Here is a 20,770-nt window from a genome sequence, read left to right as displayed (position 1 = left end):
TATTTCATCATCCGATGAGTTCGGAGATATTACCTTTGAGTTCTTTGCCATCAAGCATATAATTGGATCTTGATCTTCATCATCGGTGAGATCTTCAAACAAGCTTGGTTGATGTGAGGATAAAGTCTTGAATGCCATGGTTGCAATATCTTCATTGTCGGAGTTGCTTTCTTCATTTGAATCCCATTCTTGACCAAGATGAGCTTCACCAACATGCTTTTTATATCTTGGCTTGTCCCTCTTGGATGAACTCTCCTTGGTATTCTTGTTCTTCTTTTTTTCTTCCGGACAATCCGCAATGAAATGCCCGATTTTCTTGCAACCAAAGCATGGCTTGCTTGATCTTCTTCTTGATTCATTCTTGTTCTTGCCAAAGTTTCGAAAGTTGCCCTTCCTTAGAACTCTTCTAAAGTTCTTGATGAAAAAGGCCATTTGCTCATCATCAAGCTCATCCTCTTCACTGTCACTAGAGTCTTCAATCTTTGAGGGTTGGGTCACTTTTTCTTTGCCTTTCAATTTAGCTTGAAGAGCCAACCCATTATTCTTTGCAGCTTGCTCTTGTAGATCGGCCAAATCTTGATTTATTTTGACTCTCTTCAATTGATCATGATGAGCCTCAATTCTTCCAAGAACATTTTCGGCGGTGAAATGCTTGAAACCCCTTTCCGCTCTTATCAAACTAGGTAATGTGACATCCCTAGCCATGTAGACGGTTAAGAGCTTATCCACTATCTCACGATCACCCCATTTGTCTCCACCAAGAGACTTGATTTGATTGGTGATCTTTTTCATGCGGTTATACATCTCCTTAACGGTTTCATCTTTCTTCATGGAGAATAGACTTAGTTCATCTTCCAAAGTCTTGATTCTTGATTCTCGAACTTTTCTTGACCCTTGATGATTTACTTGGAGAGTGTCCCAAGCATCCTTGGCGGTAGAAGAATCTTCAATTTTGTCAAACTCTTCCGGACTCACGGAAGAGTGAAGAATGTTCAATTCTTGATAATTTCTTTGTAAGACATATGCTTGAACGGGTGTTGTGGCTTCTCCATCTTCCGGGATCTCACACCCAACTTCAATGATTTTCCAAAGATCCTTGTGAATTGCACTCAAATAACCAAACATTTTGGTCTTCCATTGATTGTACCCCGTCCCATCAAAATAAGGGGGCTTGCCCATGTGAATTGAAGCATTGTGATCACTAGGAATTTGAAATGTATAGTCATGACCAACTTGGTGATAGTCGGCTCTTTTCTTCACCTTTGAAGAGCTTGAAGATCTTCTCTTGTAGTCATTGTCCGAGTCATCACTTGACTCGATTATAACTTTAGTGCTTGATTTCTCTTTCTTTCTTTGCAATTTCTTCTTCTTCCTCCAAGCCTTCCATTCTTGAAATGACAACTCATCGTCGGTTGTTTCCAAATCTTCTTCATCTTCTTGTAGCATGTTCTTTTTCTTATCTTCTGATTTTTCAAATGACTTCTCCTTCTGAACTTCAACCATTGGATCGGCTTGACCCTTGGATGAAGCGTCACTCGACATCTTGACTCTCCAAGCGGTTAAGCTTCAAATATGGAGAACCTTGCTCGGATACCAATTGAAAGGACCTCAAGATGCCTAGAGGGGGGTGAATAGGCTAATCTGCAACTTAAAAACACTTCGAGCACGGTTAGCAACACAAGTGTCCGGATACTCCGGATATATGTCCGGATACTCCGGATACAGTGTCCGGACTATCCGGATATGAGAGAAAATGCTACTAATCACAGATGGAGATGCTGTAAATTGAATCCAATAAATTTAGAGGGACAAGTGGTACCTTTGAAGTGTTTCTCACCAGTAGTTTTACTCCTGAGACTTGTACAATGATAGATCGGCCTCAAACCCTAAAAGGTTAGTCTCACAAGCAAACTAATGCAAATGTACACTAAAATTGCGAGAGAGACACAGAATTTGTTTCCCGAAGTTCACTCCCAAAGGAGCTACGTCTCCATTGAGGAAGAATTCAAGAGACGGTGCTCAAGAACTCCTATGCTCCTCTCCCAAGGGTGAGACCAACGCTCAAACCCTAGGGACACTTACTATGAATTCCTCGGAGAGGAATGAAGATTACAAACCAGCTGTGATGCTTACAAACCAATTACGCAATCACAAGCGACGCCTAGCCGTCTAGGAGCTTGGAGCTCCAAGAGTAATAAACTAGAATCCACGGGCTATACTTGGATTGATGTGCTCAAGAGATGAAATCAAGGCTTACTTGCACAATCCTAACTCTTGCAACAATCTCACTTCAAACCCCAACGAAAATCACTCAAGAATGGAGCAAAAGGGGAGTGAGAGGGCTCTCTTTGAGTTTTCTGCAGTTCTGGTCGAAAAAGAGCCAGAGAGAGAGAGTGAGAGGGGGGTATGGGGTATTTATACCCCCTCTCCCAGAAACTAGCCGTTGGGAGAGCGGTACCCGGAAACTCCGGGTATATGTCCGGATACTCCGGACATAGGGGTCCGGAGATTCCGGACCAATCTGGTTTTGCAGACCGGTAATAGTAACCTGGACACTCCGGGTATACGTCCGGACACTCCGGACATTCTGTCCGGACATTCCGGACTGGGACCCGGACACTCCGGGTTAGACACTGAATTTCACATTTAAATCCCATTTTGAGTGTTGAGATGGTTTCTTATGATTTTTGTAGGTTCTCTTGAGCACAACTACCATATCTACACTAGTGGATCACAGTTCCCCTTGATAGTACGGCGTTCCTATACTCAATTTCAAAAAATAAAATCTAGTCTTTAAGAACACTTGAGGACGCCGCTTTTCATATCCTTTTTGAGGGTTCACGCTTCTCTAAAAGCTTTGCTTAGTCACTATTAGCACCTGCACACATGCTTAATAACACGATTAAATATACATGTGCTTTGTCATATATCACCAAAACCCACTTAGGGGCCTAGATATCTTTCAATCTCATCTAACGCAATACAAACCACCACACAGGATGTAGGGTATTACGCTCCTACGGCCTGAACCTATCTAAATCTTCCTTGCACATTTGAGTTTCAGATCTCGGCGACACCCTACCTACAACCTACCACCTCGGGAGCATCCCTCGGTGAGTTTGGTGGTAAAATACCGATAGTTGGTGCACCAGGTAGGGGTTATAGTTGGGATCATTGGGCGAGCTCGAAGGATGTGTTCATCAAGATTAATCCGTTCCAGGCGATGAATCAATTCGTCAGAGTTCGAGACTGGAACGACGGGGATCACCAGCAAATTCACCATGGTCATTGTCAGAAAAAAAAGGGGCAACAAGAAGTTCGGGTCGCGTGCGGAGCAATTACGCGCAAATATCTGCGGTCGTCCGTTTGTTGCTACTGTCTCCGAGTCGAAGACACCAACATGCAAGAGCTGACGATGCAATCCTAAGCTAATTGCTTCCCGGCGCCGAATCCTATACTGAACCGATGAAGGCCAATCATATTCCATCTAGTGGGATCGAGGAAACTCAGTTCGAGTACTCTCCGTACTAAGCTACCTTTTGGAGTTTAGCTACATGTACACAAAGACCATCAGAAGATCTATTGCTCTTGCTACTCAAGAAGAAGCACGCGGTTACTACAAGGCACATGGACGCTACAAGCTACAAATACTTCAATTTTCGTGAGGACGCTCGGCGACCTACCGGCAATTACTTCGACTACTTGTTTCAACTAGAAAACTAGTAGCAAGCGGGCCCCATACCATCAATAACTAGTCAGAATCGACTCCGACTAGTCGTGCTTCATCGATAAACCGTCGCGGCTCCATCGGCGACCGTTACGGCTTCATCGACAATCGCATGCAAATCAAGCTAAGTCATTTTTTATAAATATTTATCAATTAAACACTCCCAACATTCGTGGATATATTATTTAGTCTCTGCGATTACTTTCGACTATGTCGATCATGCTCCCGACTGCCTAGCTGGTCCGCCCACTACAGAGGCAGTCCGGCTGCCCCATGTTTGGGTGCGCTACGTGCGCAATCTGTTTTCTTACCATAGCTCACTACAAAGCCATCTAGGAGGGTCAACACCAACCATGACTTTCGAGTCCTTGCCTAACCCCATGTTCCTCTAGGAATTCCCAAGTTAACTCATGTGGCACAAGTCCCAAGTCGTGAAACCTCGACTCATCCTGTGCGCTACCTACATGTAAGCCTCGATCCGCCCAAGCATTGTAGCCGTGGCAAACCACTCTCTCCCTAAGCAGTGGTTAGCAAGGCTAGGTGCCTATCGATTAAAGGCAAGGGCCGCACGAAGTCCTACTCGGCGTTTTGCTAAAGGAAAGAGGATTACACACATATGCACCTTGTGTCCTTCAAACATACGGGTTCCAGATTTGGACTACATAATGTTTGCCATATCTTTTTATATAGTTCAAGATTCAACAACGACTCGGACAATCCCCTGGCTCGGGGGCTGGAGCCGCCGACTACTCGGTGTACCTTCGGCGACTCGTCTAGTTCCCATGCTCGGAGGCTTGACGCAACAAAGCTACTCAGCATACCTTCAGCAACTCATCTAGCTCGCATGCTCGGGGCTGGGGGCAGGTTACAACTTGGCGTATCACTATGCGGAAGTTGAAGAGATTTTCTCAGGATAAGATTTGATTTGAGCGGTAATTTAGTGCTCCTTGTTTAACCATTTTTCAAGGATTTCATTCCGAAAAGAGAGGTTTACAAATTTCTGATCCAATTAGCCCATTTTAACCATCAAGTTAAAATTTAATTTTTTCTACGATGCATGCCACGACCTTTTGATCCTTTTTCCAAACCTTGGGGTTTGAATTTAAGGCTCGGCGGCTGCCACACACGCGTCATTATCGACTTATTTTTCAAACCTATTGGAAGATAAGGAGAGAAAATTCAAGACTAATTTGACCCTTAGCCTGATTTTTTGATTCAACCTAAAGTTCGGGGGCTACTCCATATGAAGTGCAAGTTTCATCGCACCCCGTATAAAAGAAAACTAATCGGGGCATAAGCACCTCATAGCCTCGAAGTAGTCAAGAAGTACTCGGAAGACACCTTCAAGATGGAGTTCGGGAGAACTTGGAGACGCCTTCAGAAGTACTCATAAGCCTGCAGTACTCGACTCCGAAGAGCTCAGGGGCTCGTCAGATCCGGGGCTACGAGACTGCGCACATGGCGTACATATTCTAAGATAAGGGTTGGGACATGACCCACACCCCGCACCAGTTGTAACTACTCGTACAGGAGCAGGACTAGTCGGAGCAGAAGAAAACTACCCGAGTAGTACTCGGGTAGGACTTCTAAGCTAGTGTTGGGCTAGAATTTCCATGTAAACCTATCCCCCAAACTATATAAGGGCGGACAGGGACCCTTCCAAACCACAACCACCAATCCACATATAAGGTAATACAAACCACCATACATGATGTAGGGTATTATGCATACTGCGATCCGAACATGTCTAAAGTTTCGTGTTCTCTTCACCTTCAAATTCTTGATATCGGTGACACACCATCTACAATCTACCACCTCGGGGTATACCTCGCTGGACTTGGAAATTAAACACAATTGATTCATAAAACTGATATAAAAGTAGAGTTCAAAGATATGCAGGCTTTTTGGTGGACTGGCTTGAACGACCGGGTACAACATTGAGTTGCTATTCGTAGATCCTTGAGTGGTATTATTTTACACTACAATGGAACTTGAAACCATTGATAGAACATGAAGTGAATATGAGATACAACCATTACTACTCTAGGTTCACCAAGTCGAAGATTTCAAGCAACATTGCATAGCCATTAGTTACCATGTTCAAACGAGATCAAGCGATGATTATACACTATAGCAAATCTCTTAATCTATGGTGGATTCTTCATGATGGATTTAGAAAACGTCATAGACTGTGCACCATCCGTGACAATTCCTATTTTTTTGTCACGGAGATATCAAGTCCATAATTTAGTAACGTTTTATCAAATTATCATGAACCGGCCCACGTGTAGTGACATTCTATAAAATTCGTCATGGATTCACATGAGGGCAAGCAGGTTTTAAACTGTAAAAATGAGCAAAATAATCGATGCATATGGACCCAATAAACTATGCCTTCTTTTACGAGGTTGTTCGGTATTTAAATATTTTATAGACATATGTGAGTGATAAATTCTAAATTCGGCAAAAATATTGGCAAAGGGTGGGATTGAATCAAAGACCTCAAACAACAACTCAAGTGTACTACCACTGGGCTCCAACTCTGGTTGTGAGAACAATCTTTGGAATAATTCTTTTTATAATTTCTCTCTTATTTGCAAATCATTTTTGGCCCACTCCAACTTTTCATGGGCTGAGCCCCCGGCCTCACCGCTGTGCTCGTGGGCTACAGCTAGCAACTTCGGCCCATTAACTAAACCTACAATTACACGCAGGACATTGGTTACTTGCAGTATCATTAAAATAAATGTTTTCATCTCTATAAATTAAATGTATGTCACTAGCGCAATGGTTGTACAGATGGTTTCGGGAGGGCTTGCGCGGGTTCGACTCCGTGGCCGTTTTTACGTTTTTTATTTCTGTACATTAAACATATTTTGCCGTTTTTACGTTTTTTATTTCTGTACATTAAACACACGGCGCAGCAAAAAAAAAAGACGGGGGAACTGGGTTTGAGAACCCGCGACCCTCCCACCATCAAGGATGACCTGGACCACTGGACTGCAGCCGTATTCATTAAATCTAAAGCGATAAAAACATATAAATCGACATGTGGCTGGCTAGATTTACTTGATAAACCCATGTATGGTTCATCTTTCTCTTTTTAATCCGCAATTAAATTTTTTTAATTGGTATTTCTCCCTCATATAAATTATTATTTTTCTAGAATTTTTCTAAAATCATGATCTTTCATTTAATGACGTTTGTTTGTATGTTAATTGCTGTTTTTTTAATCTTATACTTATACTTTGTTTTCTTCCACCAAATATAGAATGGAACAATATGTTTATGCATAACAATTTGTGATGCAACTTCATATTTTCTAATATTATAGTTAAGGTAAGATTGTGTCCAAATTTTAGGTGCATACGAGTATAAAAAATATTATATGGTATTTGAATATCAAAGTTTGACTTGAGTTATATGAAACCATGTGATAGATGATTCCATTTACGAATGACGTATAGTTCGATACTATAATAACAACTTGAATTTTTATGACAAGCTAATGGGCCAAAAATGAGTTGTCATTTCAAATTGTAGATTTTTTTTGGTCAAGATATTATTATAATTATTCTATAGTAACTTGGAGATAGAAGTATGAATTATACATAGAAAACAATAGAATTATTGATCTACCTCTATAATATGGGGTTATAATGGAACATATGAGGCTAGATATGGTTTTATACGATTTTTTGAATCTTATTCGAGATACATGTAGCTCAATTTTTAACTACTTCCAATAACCCCACGGAAATTCATTTAAACTATAGAAAATAGTGATTCAACTTCAAAATTTTTGAAACTCCTACAAAACAACGTATATGTAGTCTGTTTTATGTAAAATATGTTTTGGGTATATGATATAATTTGATTTGCATGTTATTTTATAAAGTTTTGAATTTAAATGTATTTCTGTTTAAATGATACAAATTGTGAATGATTCTGCCAACTGGGCTAAAAACCCTATCCTGAATCATTTTCTACTAAGACCCCACTCCTGCTAGCCGTTCATTCGTGAAACAACGATCAGATTAATCCTGTATAAAACTTGTGCCGACCAACAACCCACTCAAACCGTAGCTGCTTCCTTCTCCCTCCGGCCGTCGCCTCTCTGTCTCTCCCCCCCCAGCTCTGATCCGCCGCCCTCCTCCGTGGCCCCTTCAAGGGCCCGCTCTCGGCCAACGGCTCGCATCGAAGCTGGCCGGGGCCAGATCCAGCTGCGGTGGAGATGGAGAAGGTGTTCAAGCTCTTCTTCGTCCCCGTCTGGCGGTGGCCCAAGAAGGACTCCGTCTGCCTCTACCGCGAGTGCAGCCTCCTCGCACCGGGTTCCCTTGGTGCCGAGCCGAGCCCGTCGCTGCTGCCCCGGGAGGAGTTGTGGCTCTGGGAGCTGCGTCGGCCTGCAGGTAATTCCGAGAGCGATAGGCAGTTGTTCCTCCGTTACATCTGTATAGCCGCGTACTGTGCGAGTAGTTCTAGACTCCACTTTTCTCGTTGTCCAGATCTGCAGTACTTGATTAGCCCTGGATGTGGGGTGTTGCTTCATTTTTTCCTGTTGTTCAGATCTGCATTAGGCTAGTGCTAGACTGCTAGTAGCTTGTAGTTTTTTTTATTGGATAACATGTCGCCTTGAATCTTCTTTTTAGGTTCGTAATAACCTGTCTTCCTTTGTCGGTTTAAGGTACCTCGACATCTCTACTGATTTCAAGTCAGGTGCTCAGCCATGTTCCGCATTGTCTAAATGTGCTGCTCATGTTTGCAGGACAGTTAACTACTAGCATGTTGAGCCCTATTTTATACGACATGCTGTTAAGTATTTCTTTGCTCCTACATTATTATGCATTAGCTATTTAGCTGATCCCTGCAGGGTGTATTAGAAATATTGTTACAGTATCTTTTACCTGCAAGCACCTCTTTGTGATAACTCACTATATCCGTTGACCAATATAGATAGGTTTGGACTCAGTTACAAGAATGAGTGCTGATTCAACACTGTACTGAATGCCTTTTTTCTTCAATAATGCATTTGCCAAAACATGATGCTGTAAGAAGTTTCTGAATATTTGAACCTTTTTTGTCCTTCTCACATATGTGTTGATGTTGAATGTTAAGCTCACAGTTTACTATCATGCTATTATTTCATAAATCTGCAAACTCAACTACACCTCTAGTATTCTGTACTGACTGACCTGCTATCTAATTTAAGCATGCATGTTCCTTGGTAATTTAATAGCTTGGCTGATAAATATATGTATTGATCTGCTTACTACATGCATCACAAATAAATGTAGGGATCTGTTTGTTACAAGCATTCCCTGAATGTCTATTGCATTATAGTATGCTTCCCTCAGCAGCTATCATCTTTTCTAGCTTAATCTCTTGTAGTGTTCATTGGTGATTTCTTAGCGCTCGATCTACGCATTCTTGGTCTGTTCTTGATCTATTAGGACTTGATCTGTTAGTTATGGAATTGTTAATTCTTGATCTGTTAGTTCTCAATCTATCAGTAATTAATTAATATTAGTTGTGACAATTGATTAGTAGTGTGCTTGATCTGTGAGACACTGGCAATAGAAATTAGTTCATGACCCGTTAGCTTTGCTAGTACCTGTGCTGTTTGCTTTGCTAGTACCTGTGATGTTAGCTTTGCTGAATCTGCTAATTTTCTTGCACACAACTTGAGCAAGCTTTGGTTGATAGCAGAGGTGAACTAATAGCCTACTGTCACGAGGTAAGATGAACTAGTACCTGTGCTGTTAGCTTTACTGCACATAGATAGGACTCTTACTAGCTGTGAGTCTATTTGGTTGCACTTTGCTCTAATAATGTCTATTTTTTTTGTGATTTCTACTCTGGATGGCTAGATGCCTTATGTTGCTGTCATATTGAGCTGAGGGGAATTTGTGGTGCCTTGTGCAAATTCACTTGGGAGTACCAGCGAGCTCAAGCCCCCGTGATGTTCTTGGGAATTCACTTGGGAGTACCAGATTGATGCAACGTCAGCTACCTTCAGTTTTACTTTATTTACCAGATCGCTTGGGAGTGGAGGAAAAATGCTGCTAGACTACTGCTAATTGTGGGATATGTAAATGTAATTAAACTCTGTACTCCATGAATCCATACTTAGTTCTTGTTTAATTGGTTGCAATGTTGTTTATATGGGCTTTATTGCTTGTTTTGGGCTGGAATGTCAATTCTGAAAATGGTCTAAAATATGTGAAATTTGGTGGGCCAGATAGTTTTTATGTGCTCCAAAGAAATGTCTAAATTTAGTGGGCTTATGGGTTACCAGCCACGTCATCAACATCATCCACGTCACCACCCATGTCAAAAACGACATGGCAATTCAATCCGTGATGAATATTAATCTATGTGTCTATGATGTTTATTTTCATCACAAATAATAGGCTTGGGCTGGGCTGCATAGGCCTATGGGTATTTTATGACGATTAAAAATATCATAGATTGTGTTGATTCGTGACGATTACGAAAAAAGTCACTTGGTGTAATCTGTGACCCTCAATACATGACGCTATCTGAAAATGTCACAGATTCAGGTTTATGACGGTTTTTCAGCGATTTATGATAGAATTTTTCCGTCATTGATTATAGGATTTCTTGCGGTGATAGTTGAGAAGTGCGGCGATTCAAACTGATTATATATCCCGCAGGAGATCATCTGAACACATGATACGTGTGCGTCCCATTGGGCCACACGTGGCAACCGTTCATTCTGAAGCTTTAGAATTATGAATCAAAATTACCCAAACCCGCATCCTCAAGTTGGATCCTCCATCGAGCCTGATCTTAATATGGATTTTAGGATATGCCCCCGCCAACTTCCCACTTCGATTGAGTAAAACATGATTCAAAACTAAAGGTCAACAGAATTATATAGGCTTACTAGTTGTATATACCAGCATGTGGACAATACTTTCGAGACTATAGACCCACGGTTAAACCTTGAACCATGCTCTGTAACTTGCATAAACTGATCCATGCAACAACTGAGTTGGATCATTTAATTTGCCCCTTTCAAATAAAAGAGTTTTGCTTCTTCGTTGTCTGCGGCAAACAAATGCCTACAAATAAAGATAATCAATATCACATCACATAGGTTTTTTCGTTGGCATTTACCAGGAGTCCACTACTTTTTTACGGAATAGATATTTTGTCACGAGATGAGCCCAGCAGGTGTCATATTTTACGTTATGCAGGGAACGAAGGTAACAGTGATGCAGAGGACGCAAACGACGCTACAAAGTCTACCACTTACAAGCAACTGATGAGCAAGCCACCACAAAGCTATAGCTTAATAAGGTCTCCAAGAACTCAGAACTGCACATCCCTACGCGAACTGCAGGAACAACACACACACCGCAATTAAGCAACGAGACAAATATTATGTTGACACTAGACACTACTGGAAACAGGAAGCCCCCCGCCTGAACGCTACTATACCAAAGTGTGCCAAAGCTCCTGCATGACAGGTCCGATCGGTCCTGGGGTTTCATGACTTCCGATCCGTCCATTCCTACAGTCTACAGGTCCTTGGTGTCCTTCTGCGAAGAGAATCAGGTGAAGTTATTATCAGCAAACCATTCTCTGGATTAGTATGTAGAAGTCAAGAAGAAGATGCATGTGAACGCCAACCGTACGTCAGTGCCACGATCCAAACTTGATAAACATGCTTAACATTTAAACCACACCATCATAAGCATCATTAAAGCATAATGAGGCATCATGTGCATATGGTTGAATGAGTTTATTTATTTTCTTACCTTATTTGTGTGAATGTTTGTAAAGTAAGTTTAATTTTTTGCTATGCAACTGTGCCCCCAAAAAATTTTATTCAAATACTAGACTTAAAATGATGAATTTGGGTTATTTTTGCTTAATTTTGTGACAACAAACCCGTGGCATAAAATTCTTGGAAAGTTGGAAAACTGCTGTTTTGTTTATTTTACTGCAACCAATCCACAAAAGATTTTTGAGTGTTTCTTATTCCTTGTGTTCTTAGTATTTTATATAGCTCCAGAAAATTTTTGATAATTTTTGGAGTCCGAAAAATCCTAATTTTTGAATTAAAAAATCAAATCGGCGTTTCACCTTTTCCCGCCTCCCCGGGCCCACCTGTCAGCCCCACCTCCCCTTCTCCTGTGCCTGCTCACCCCTGGATTGGGCAGCAGGGGCGGCGACACCATGCCGGCGGCTGCTGACTAGGCCAGCATGGTCGCGGGCAGCCGGGGGCGCCGCGCCTGTCCGCCTCCCCTTCTCGTTTTAAAGTCGCCATCCCCTCTCCCCAAACCCTAGCCACCTTCTTTTCCCCATTCACCATTGCCGCCGCCACGAGCTTCTTCCCCGCCGCCGGCCGCTGTCAATTTGCCCACTCCGGTGAGCCTCCCTTCGATTCCTCGCACATACTGCTTCCCCTCATCCTCCTCGACCGATTTGAAGCTTTACCTCGTCGTTTCCCCTTCCGCGTAGGGCTCTTGCCGGAGCTCCGCTCACCTGCCGCTATCGCCGTCCGTGGAACGCCCTTGTCACCGAGCCTCCCTGCTCCGTGACCCCCCTGGTGAGCTCGCTGCGCCCGACACAGCCCGTGCCTCCTCCCATGTGCGCGCCCTTGCCCCTCCCCAGCTGCTTCCCTCGCCAGTACCATGCCGTGCCGCCGCAGCGTCGCGCCATGCTGAAAGGCCCTTGTTTGGTTTTGGTAATTGATGGACAACTTAGGTGGACTAATAATGTTTATGTTGAGATACCACAGGAGATTAGTCCACACAAAGACACTAGTATGAGCAACATGTGCCATGGAGGAGAAATGGCTAAGGGTTGATGCTATGCTCATATAGTGTGATCGAGGAGCTCATTGCATATGAGACATAACATGGAGTTATGTGACCAAAATGGAGAAGATCAAGACAAGGCTTGGCTTGATGGACCGGTTGCAATGGAGAAGGGCAAGTCAAGGCTTTGAAGCGAGGGACCGCGAGGTGGTGAAGCTTGAGCAAGATTTGGCGCCGATGGACCGAGGCAACGGTGAAGAGCGAGCAAGGTTCAAGATCGATGGACCAAAGAGGTCATCTGATAATATGGAGTGGATCATATCATTCAAGGAAGATCAAGCCAAGTGTTGGACTTATGAAGATGATCAAAAGGCTTGATGGAATTTGGTTGCTTGTGTGGCATCAACATTTGGGAAAATAAAATGAAATGCGCAAGGCAAAGGTATGACTTGTAGGGCATTTCATTTCACCGGTCAAAGGTTGTGTAGAGAAGTGCATGACCGGATTTAGGATAGATGGCCGTACTATCAAGAGGGGCAAACTTGTTTTGCATATCGGTCATCTAGTGCCACTTGAGCGATCTAACATTGCGATGTTGCTAGGATCGTGTGGCGTGGTGAGATCAAGTGAAAATCCTTTGAAAATGATTGTGAAATGCTAACACACATGCACATAGTGTTGTTTCACGTGGTGGTGTTGGCACATTTGCAAAGGAGAAAGAGTTGGAGTTGATGTTGATCAACTTTGGGAAGCAAGAAAGGTTTTTCGGTTTTCTCCGGAAATTAGGTTGTCTCTTGGAGTGGAATACTGCTTTGATCCATTATGTTTTGGACCAAGTATTCAGTTGGGTTATGTTGCCCTCTGAATTAGCTTTCCATAGAGTCCAAGATCACCTAATTTGGACATCGGAGCTAAGAGTTATGGCCGTTTTACCGAGGTATATTTCTGCTGGAAATAGACCTGCGGACGGTCCGCCCATGGGGGGCGGACGGTCCGCCGTTATCCCGGATGAGCTCTGACAGAGCCATTTTTGGCTCTGTTGGTGGTCCAAAATGAACTGCGGACCGTCCGGTCCATGGGGGCGGACGGTCCGCCATTAAAAGCTGAAACGGGCGCAGATTCTTGGTAGTTCTATCTTGGGTGTCCAAAATGAACTGCGGACCGTCCGGTCCTTGGGGGCGGACGGTCCGCCTCCTACTGAAAATTCTGGGACAGAAACACTACGGTTTCTGTGTGTGCTCACTTTTTGAACTGCGGACAGTCCGCCCATGGGGTGCGGACAGTCCGCCGGTCGCTTCCAGATTTAGTCAGGACATGTTTGCAAAATCGGTTGGTTCGAAGTTTTGAACCGCGGACAGTCCGCCCCAAGGGCGCGGACAGTCCGCCAGGGGCTCTAACGGTCGATCTGACACATAATAATTGCTGTTCTAGCCGTTGGTTTTGAATGGCGGACGGTCCGGTTTCTGTGAGGCGGACAGTCCGCGAAATCTCTGTTTTCTCGGGATTTGAGTGTAACGGCTAGTTTGGGGCCTCTCTCTATAAATAGAGGGTGTGGCCGGCCATTTGAGGGTGCTGAGCACCTTGGGGACTTGGTGTCCATGTGTGAGAGTGCTTGAGAGCCCTCTACTCACTCTAACTTGATAGTGATCATCCGATTGAGTGAGAGAGCGATTCTAGTGCGATTGCTTTGAGAGATTTGCATCGAGTGGCACTAGGTGATCGTGTTGCAAGCCGGTGTGCTTGTTACTCTTGGAGGTTGCCACCTCCTAGACGGCTTGGTGGGAAGAGGCTCCGTTGAAGCCCGCAAGAAGATTGTGTGGTGCTCCGGAGAAGAGATTGTGAGGGGTATTGTGCTCACCCCGCGGGAGCCGCGAAGAGCAACTCTAGTTGAGCGAGACGTGAAGAGCAACAAGTGGTTCGTCCGGATCATGTGCTAGAGCTCGGTGTGAGCACTCCACGTGGGAGAGTGTGACTTGAGAGTCACCACTAGCAAGAGGATCGGCGGCAACCTTGGAGCTTGTCTCAACGGGGATTAGCTTGGTGGCAACCAAGTGAACCTCGGGATAAAAATCACCGTGTCAATCTTGTCTACTCTTCTCGGTGGTTTGCATTCTCCAAATCACAAGCCTTGTATTTACATCCATATATATCTTGTGCTTGTGTAGTTGCTCTCTAGTGTTTAGTTAGTTTGTGTAGCTTGCTAATCATCTTCTTGCTTGTGTAGCTAGAAGTAGAGATCATAGTGTAACTAGTTAGCTTGTGTAGTTTAATTAGTTGCTCTTGCTTAGATTGTGTAGCTAAGCAAGTTGAGCTCTTGAGTTTGTATTGTGTATCCTTGTCCTTGAGCATCTAGTGAGGTTAGGTTTGGCTTTGTGCTATTGCCCATTAGAATTGTGTAGGAGCTCCCCTTGTTTGTAAAGTACTAGTGCTTAGACTTGTGTGGCTTGGCATTAGAATTGTTAGGAGAGCTCTTACTAGCTTGGCACTCCATTTTCTTTGTGTAGGATCCTTTTGGAAGTGCCTTAGAGTCATAGTTAGAGGGGTGAAGTCTTGGCTAAGCGAATAGTTTCAATTCCGCATAAGTTTCGGTTAGCCGGCGCAATTAGTTTTAGAAAGGACTATTCACCCCCCCCTCTAGTCCGCCATCTCGATCCTACAAGTGGTATCAGAGCCGTGGTCTCTCATTTGTGGTCCTTACCGACCCGAGAGGATGGCGTCTTATGGGCTAGATGTTGAGTGTCCACACATTTTTGATGGCACACACTTTGCACGGTGGAAAAATTGGATGACATGCAATTTTAAGTTTATTTGCCCTCAAATGTGGTGGATGGTAGATGTAGGTTTTTCTCATGTGTTGGATGAAAGAAACCTAACTCAAACACAAGAGAAATGCCTAGATCTAGACATCCAAGCTACTAACATATTATTTAGATCTTTGCATGATTGCATTCTTTGTGAGGTCATGGACAAGGAAACCGCCCATGAGATTTGGAGTTATCTAAATGAGAAATATGGGGCGGCCTCCGATGATCATGATGATTTTAAGGCCATACAGGAAATACATGAGGATGGTGAGCACATCCACGATATGGTATTTGTGGAAGATTGCTCCACCTCATGGTCAAGTGATGATGATGATGATCAATATACAACTAGCTCACTTGATATGATTGATGGTGATGATTCAAGTGCTGCAAATGATGATCCTGCTCCAAGCACACTTGATGATCAAGTTGGTTCATACATGGATGATATTTCTACTTCAAGCTCATCTCCATCATCATATTGCTTCAGGTCACAAGGTGACACAAAGGTATCAAATTGCAATGTGATTAATCCTAATTCATATAATGAGCTCTTGAGTAGATATGCTAGTATGAACAAATTATTTGAGAAAGTGTTAGCCAAAACAATCAAATTGGAAAAAGAAAACTCATTTCTCAAAGACACATGTGAACAACAAAAACATCTACTTTGTGTCTTGAGTTGTTCACATGAGGAGCTGAAATTGACTCATGGGGAGCTTAGTGTTGCTCATGAGAACTTGGTACTAGACCATACTTTACTCACTAGCAAGTTTTCTAATAAAGAAATTAAAACTAGTGAGAGCTCATCACATGGGTTAAAGGATCAATTGCAAAATATTGCTAACCCTTGTGATGTAGGCAAGAAACATGTATCCACCTCATGTGATGATTTATTGTCTATGCCATGTACTTCACATATAGATGCTTGTTCTTCTTCTACTATGCAATATGAGACTAACCTTGTAGAAGAAAACAAAGAGCTCCAAAGTCAAGTGAAGTATTTGAGCAACAAGATAGAGAGATGGACAAAATCAAAAGTCACCCTTGAAAGCATAATCAAAAATCAAAGAAACTTTGGTGACATGAGCGGCATTGGTTCGAACAAGAGCAAAGCCAAAGGCAAGAGATGGGGCAAGAATAAATATGATAGGAAAATGAAGAAGCAAGAAGAAATGAAGCTATTTCATTTCATGTGCTTTCAATGCCATGAGATGGGACACTTTGCAAATGGTTGCCCCAACAAAGAAAACCTCAAGTTGAAGAAGGAAGAAGAAAAGATTAAACATGTCAAATGCCTCAATTACCGCACTTGGGGTCACCTCACCTCAATGTGTCCAACCAAGCAATTGATGAAGCAACAAGAAGCTCAACCAAAGCCACAAGTTGAGCAGGAGAAGGCACCCCAACCTCAAGTCAAGATCAACCATGATGATCAAGTTGATGACTTGAAGATGATGAAAAAGAGAACAAGAAGGGGTGGCAAGGCAAGAGCAAGACATCCAACTCATATTCAAGATGCCAAGATGTTGAGCAAGAACAAGATTCAAGATAAGAATCCACATGCTCACATCAAGTGCCATAGTTGTGCAATATTGGGTCATCTAGCTTCGGGTTGCCCAAACAAGCTTGAGAAGAAGGCTCAAGCAAATAATGAGAAGCAAGGCAATGAGAAGCATCAAATGAGTAAGGAAGGAAAGGCTCAACAAAAGAGAAGATGCTACTTATGCCGGGAAAAGGGACACATGGCTTATTCATGTCCCTTAGGTAATAATTCTAATCCTATTTCAATTAATGCACATATTATGCTTAGAAAGGATGGAAATGGTACCTCATTTGTTGCTATTACAAAACATCCCGCTATTCATACTAAGGCTTTGCCAAAGTATGTTGCTCCTAACTTGAGAGGACCCAACCTAGTTTGGGTACCATCAAAACGTGGATAAATGTGTGTAGGTACCAATGACATTGGAGACTTGATTCAATTGGTTTTATCTTGTTCATTATATGATTGGGTCGAGTAATTGAAGCCTAGTGCTATTCTCATCCCAATGTCAAGTCAAAACAATGAAGTCCAAGTACTACAACATACAAATGTCTTATTCTAGTTGTGATGATTTATTGGAAATATTTGATGGCTTGCAAATTTATTTGAGTTGAATCTTGTTTTGGATGAAAAATCATTTTGCATATTGGAAAATGATTTAAATGACATTGACTTCTCAAAAATGATTTGAAAACTAGTACATATGACATTTGGTTCTTATGTATACTCTTTGTTTCATTTTTCTGAATTTTTGAAGCAATTTTGAGCTATTTATGAGTTTTTATGATTTTACTCGTTTTATTTTTGAATATTTGTTGTAACTTGTTCATATGAGTCTTTGGAAGGTTTTCATGCAAGATTTAAGATTTTTAGATTTTTATATGAGCAATGATACCAATTCAAAGTTGAAATTATGAAAGTTAGCAAAATTCTGGGCTGTCTGAATTTTGGTAGCGCGGACAGTCCGCCATTATTCGCGGACGGTCCGCCAGATGCACCGGCAAGCTTCTTTTACATTGATGGTGTGTCCACTAAGCAAGAGCGGACGGTCCGCCAAGGAACGCGGACAGTCCGCTCATACGGTTTTCAGGTGGATCCAAGCAGCTAAACTTATCATGAGCTACAAAGGTATATTCCTAGTTGATCACATTTATTTGGGTACATATGAGATGGTTGAATTGGATATATATGCTCTTATTGCTTGCTATAAGATGGTTGAATGGATTAAATGCTTGTAATCAAAATTGAATCAATTTGAATGGATATGATCATGAGATGATATTTAGTAAGTGATATAATTGGATATATGTCTTGTGAGAGTATTCAAACAAGTTGACACCAAGTTTGATTCAATTTGATGAAGTATAGCTCAATTGCTCAAAATCTGTCCTTTATTGAAAATCTGAGTAAGCTGAGAAGATAGCCATAGTTGGATGAACAAATCTATTTGGATTGGCTTGAAATTTGGTATGCATGCCCTACACTTATGGTACTAGTTTCTGTACAAATTTCATGAGAATATGATGAGAAATACTTTAGTTTTGGAGTGGATCTTTTCAATGCATGTGCAGCAGTTTTCAGCATGCACCCATGAGTGAAGATGTGAAACCTGGTAGCAATCTAGAAATGCATTGAAGCTCAAATTTTTATGGCTACTAGATGACTTAGTTCCACACATCTCCACAAATTTTCGTGGCAATTCAACTTGTACTTTGAGAGATTTGATGTATTCTTTGAGAAGTACAAAATCTGCCAGAAAAGTGACAAATGTTGGATTGATCTTGAGTCACTTAAATTGAAAGGTCTTCAAGTTGGAATCATCGTTACAAGTGGTTGAGGAACCTAGGTTTGGTTTTGAGAGGACGTAGAAGCATGACAAGTATTAGGTACAAGGCCATTTGATTGTAGTGTGTACTTATCATATTTTTGGTACTTAAATTGGAAGATCAAGAAAAGCAAGCAACACCGAACATAGAGAGATTCATGATAACTCAAGTGATATTCAAATGGTATTCTCTCATGCAAGCAAGGATCAAAGAGATGAAGCAAGCCAACCACAATAAGATAGTGCATTTCATGATAAGTGGTATTCATTTCATATGGGTGAAGAATGGTTTTCATATTGGTATTCATTGTCTTCACCAAGCTATTATAATTGGACTTCATGATGCTATTTGGAGAGCTAAATTGGAATCTAATGACTATCCTCTACTCCAATATAGCAAGGTGAAATTGTTTGACATATGCATTCATACTATGCTAAGGACATGATTAGTGCATATAGTCATGTATAGTGATCATTCATGAAAAATAAAATAATTTTAAATGTTTTATGATGCCACTATTGCTTCTATGCTTGATATGATCTAGTGGTAACATATGACATGTTTATGAGCTAGTAAACCCAAGTAGTTGATCTAGAAAATGAGCTTTCAAGTGTTTAACTCAACATTGTCAAGATAACCCTTAGAATGAGGTGTGAAGAAGCTTGTCATTGGTTCAAACCGAGTTGAATTTTTTGGGCAAGTAGTCTAGATCAAGTCAAAGAGAAAGAAGCTCATGGAAACAATCGAGTTCAAGAATTGATTATCAATGTCAAATTCAACAAAGTGGTCCATCATAATTTTACAAGTGATACTAGATTCAACAAAAGGTATATCACTATATCTCTACAGGTGATATACATGGTCATACAAATGGTATTCATTCAAGTAGATCTAGTGCAACAATGGTGGTTCCACAAGTGATACTCTACTTTAAGTGATCAATTCAAATCAAGAAAACAACCCTCATCAAGAAAAGCTCAACATTCAAGTAGATTGACAAACACTTTGACATAGGGGGAGGAGCCCCACTACAAGGTATCAAGGTCAAGAATCCTACTAGTATCCTACATGTGGCATTTCAATGTGGTCTTCATGCTTTCACATGTTGTTGTTACAAGTTGTGTCAATTTTAATCAAATTTAAAGTGTCCATAAAAAATGAAGATTAAAGACTCAGCCATCTACCCAAGTCCAACTCTTTGTATCAAACCACAAGCGCTTCATATGATTGCCTACAAGGGGTATTCAAGTGGTAACCCTACAAGTACAAGAGGTACAACTTCAAGTGGTAGCCATTGATCTTCACATGGCAAATTTCATGTAGTTTCAGCCCTTTTTTTTATGGTCATTGATGACAAAGGGGGAGAGAAATGAACAAAGATATGAATTATCCTTGGATGAGGATGACAAAGGGGGAGATGAGATGAGAGTGCAATCATGGACATGGATCCAGAGGAGCAATATTGAGGAGGATCAATATTCTTGGACAAGAGGAGCACACAAGTAGGGGGAGCAAGCTCATGAACTTAGTTGTTTGCATTTGATATGTGCATATTCATGTGCTTGCTTGCATTTGCATAAGTTTTAAAATATATATATGCATTGCGTGTGTGTGATGTATGCTAGTCATAAAACTTGATTGATGATTTGATAACTAGCATGCATAGATTGTAGCTAGATATTTTTTTTACAAATAAATCAAGAGCCTTTCTAATATTGTTGATCTCATGAGGTATCTTGAGTTTTTGATGAATGTCTAGTTACTCATTGATGCTAAGGAATGAATTTCAAGGATGCAACTCAAATTGTTATCACGCTTCAAAGGTTTATCCTATATACCTTAGCATCACTTAGTAGTGATAAAAATCCCACAAATTTCATAATTATGCATGTGTGTGAGTCTAAAAATTAAATCTCTTGAGCACACATGTAGGGGGAGTTATCACTACCAAGTCGGATCTTTATGGTGCTTATCCAATCTTCCACAAGTGGTCTTAATGATGGATAAGAAACATAAAATCCAAACCAAGTTAGCTATTTACACGTGTGTAAAGTGCTAGCTTGGAATATGCTTAATTT

At 41.6% G+C, this 20,770-nt stretch overlaps 1 protein-coding gene across 8 annotated transcripts; it reads left to right on the top strand.

The window, feature by feature from the left end:
• Positions 1–7,815: 7,815 nt before the first annotated feature.
• LOC112884045 lies at positions 7,816–9,908 on the top strand. 8 transcript variants are annotated; one of them, XR_003227007.1, is made up of 3 exons: positions 7,816–8,136; positions 8,377–8,411; positions 8,498–9,908. XR_003227007.1 is itself a non-coding variant. In XM_025949356.1 (2 exons), the coding sequence occupies exons 1-2, from the start codon at positions 7,962–7,964 to the stop codon at positions 9,720–9,722; spliced, it is 303 nt and encodes a 100-aa protein (XP_025805141.1). In that variant the 5' UTR covers positions 7,816–7,961; the 3' UTR covers positions 9,723–9,908. The 8 variants fall into 8 exon arrangements, 2 of the variants coding, with proteins under 2 accessions (XP_025805141.1, XP_025805142.1); XR_003227006.1 differs by having other exon boundaries at positions 8,493–9,908; XR_003227005.1 differs by lacking the exon at positions 8,377–8,411 and having other exon boundaries at positions 8,412–9,908.
• Positions 9,909–20,770: the final 10,862 nt, after the last annotated feature.

This window comes from Panicum hallii, chromosome 3 (assembly GCF_002211085.1).
Source record: "Panicum hallii strain FIL2 chromosome 3, PHallii_v3.1, whole genome shotgun sequence".
In the NCBI taxonomy this organism is placed as follows: Eukaryota; Viridiplantae; Streptophyta; class Magnoliopsida; order Poales; family Poaceae; genus Panicum; species Panicum hallii.
Note: the sequence above shows the minus strand (reverse complement) of the source record. Positions and strands in the feature narration are given on the sequence as shown.

Coding starts and splice junctions, on each gene's coding strand:
- LOC112884045 (XM_025949356.1), top strand. CDS start 7,962: ATGGAGAAGGTGTTCAAGCTCTTCTTCGTCCCCGTCTGGCGGTGGCCC. Junction 8,137..9,594: donor GGAGCTGCGTCGGCCTGCAG/GTAATTCCGAGA, acceptor CTGGATGGCTAG/ATGCCTTATGTTGCTGTCAT.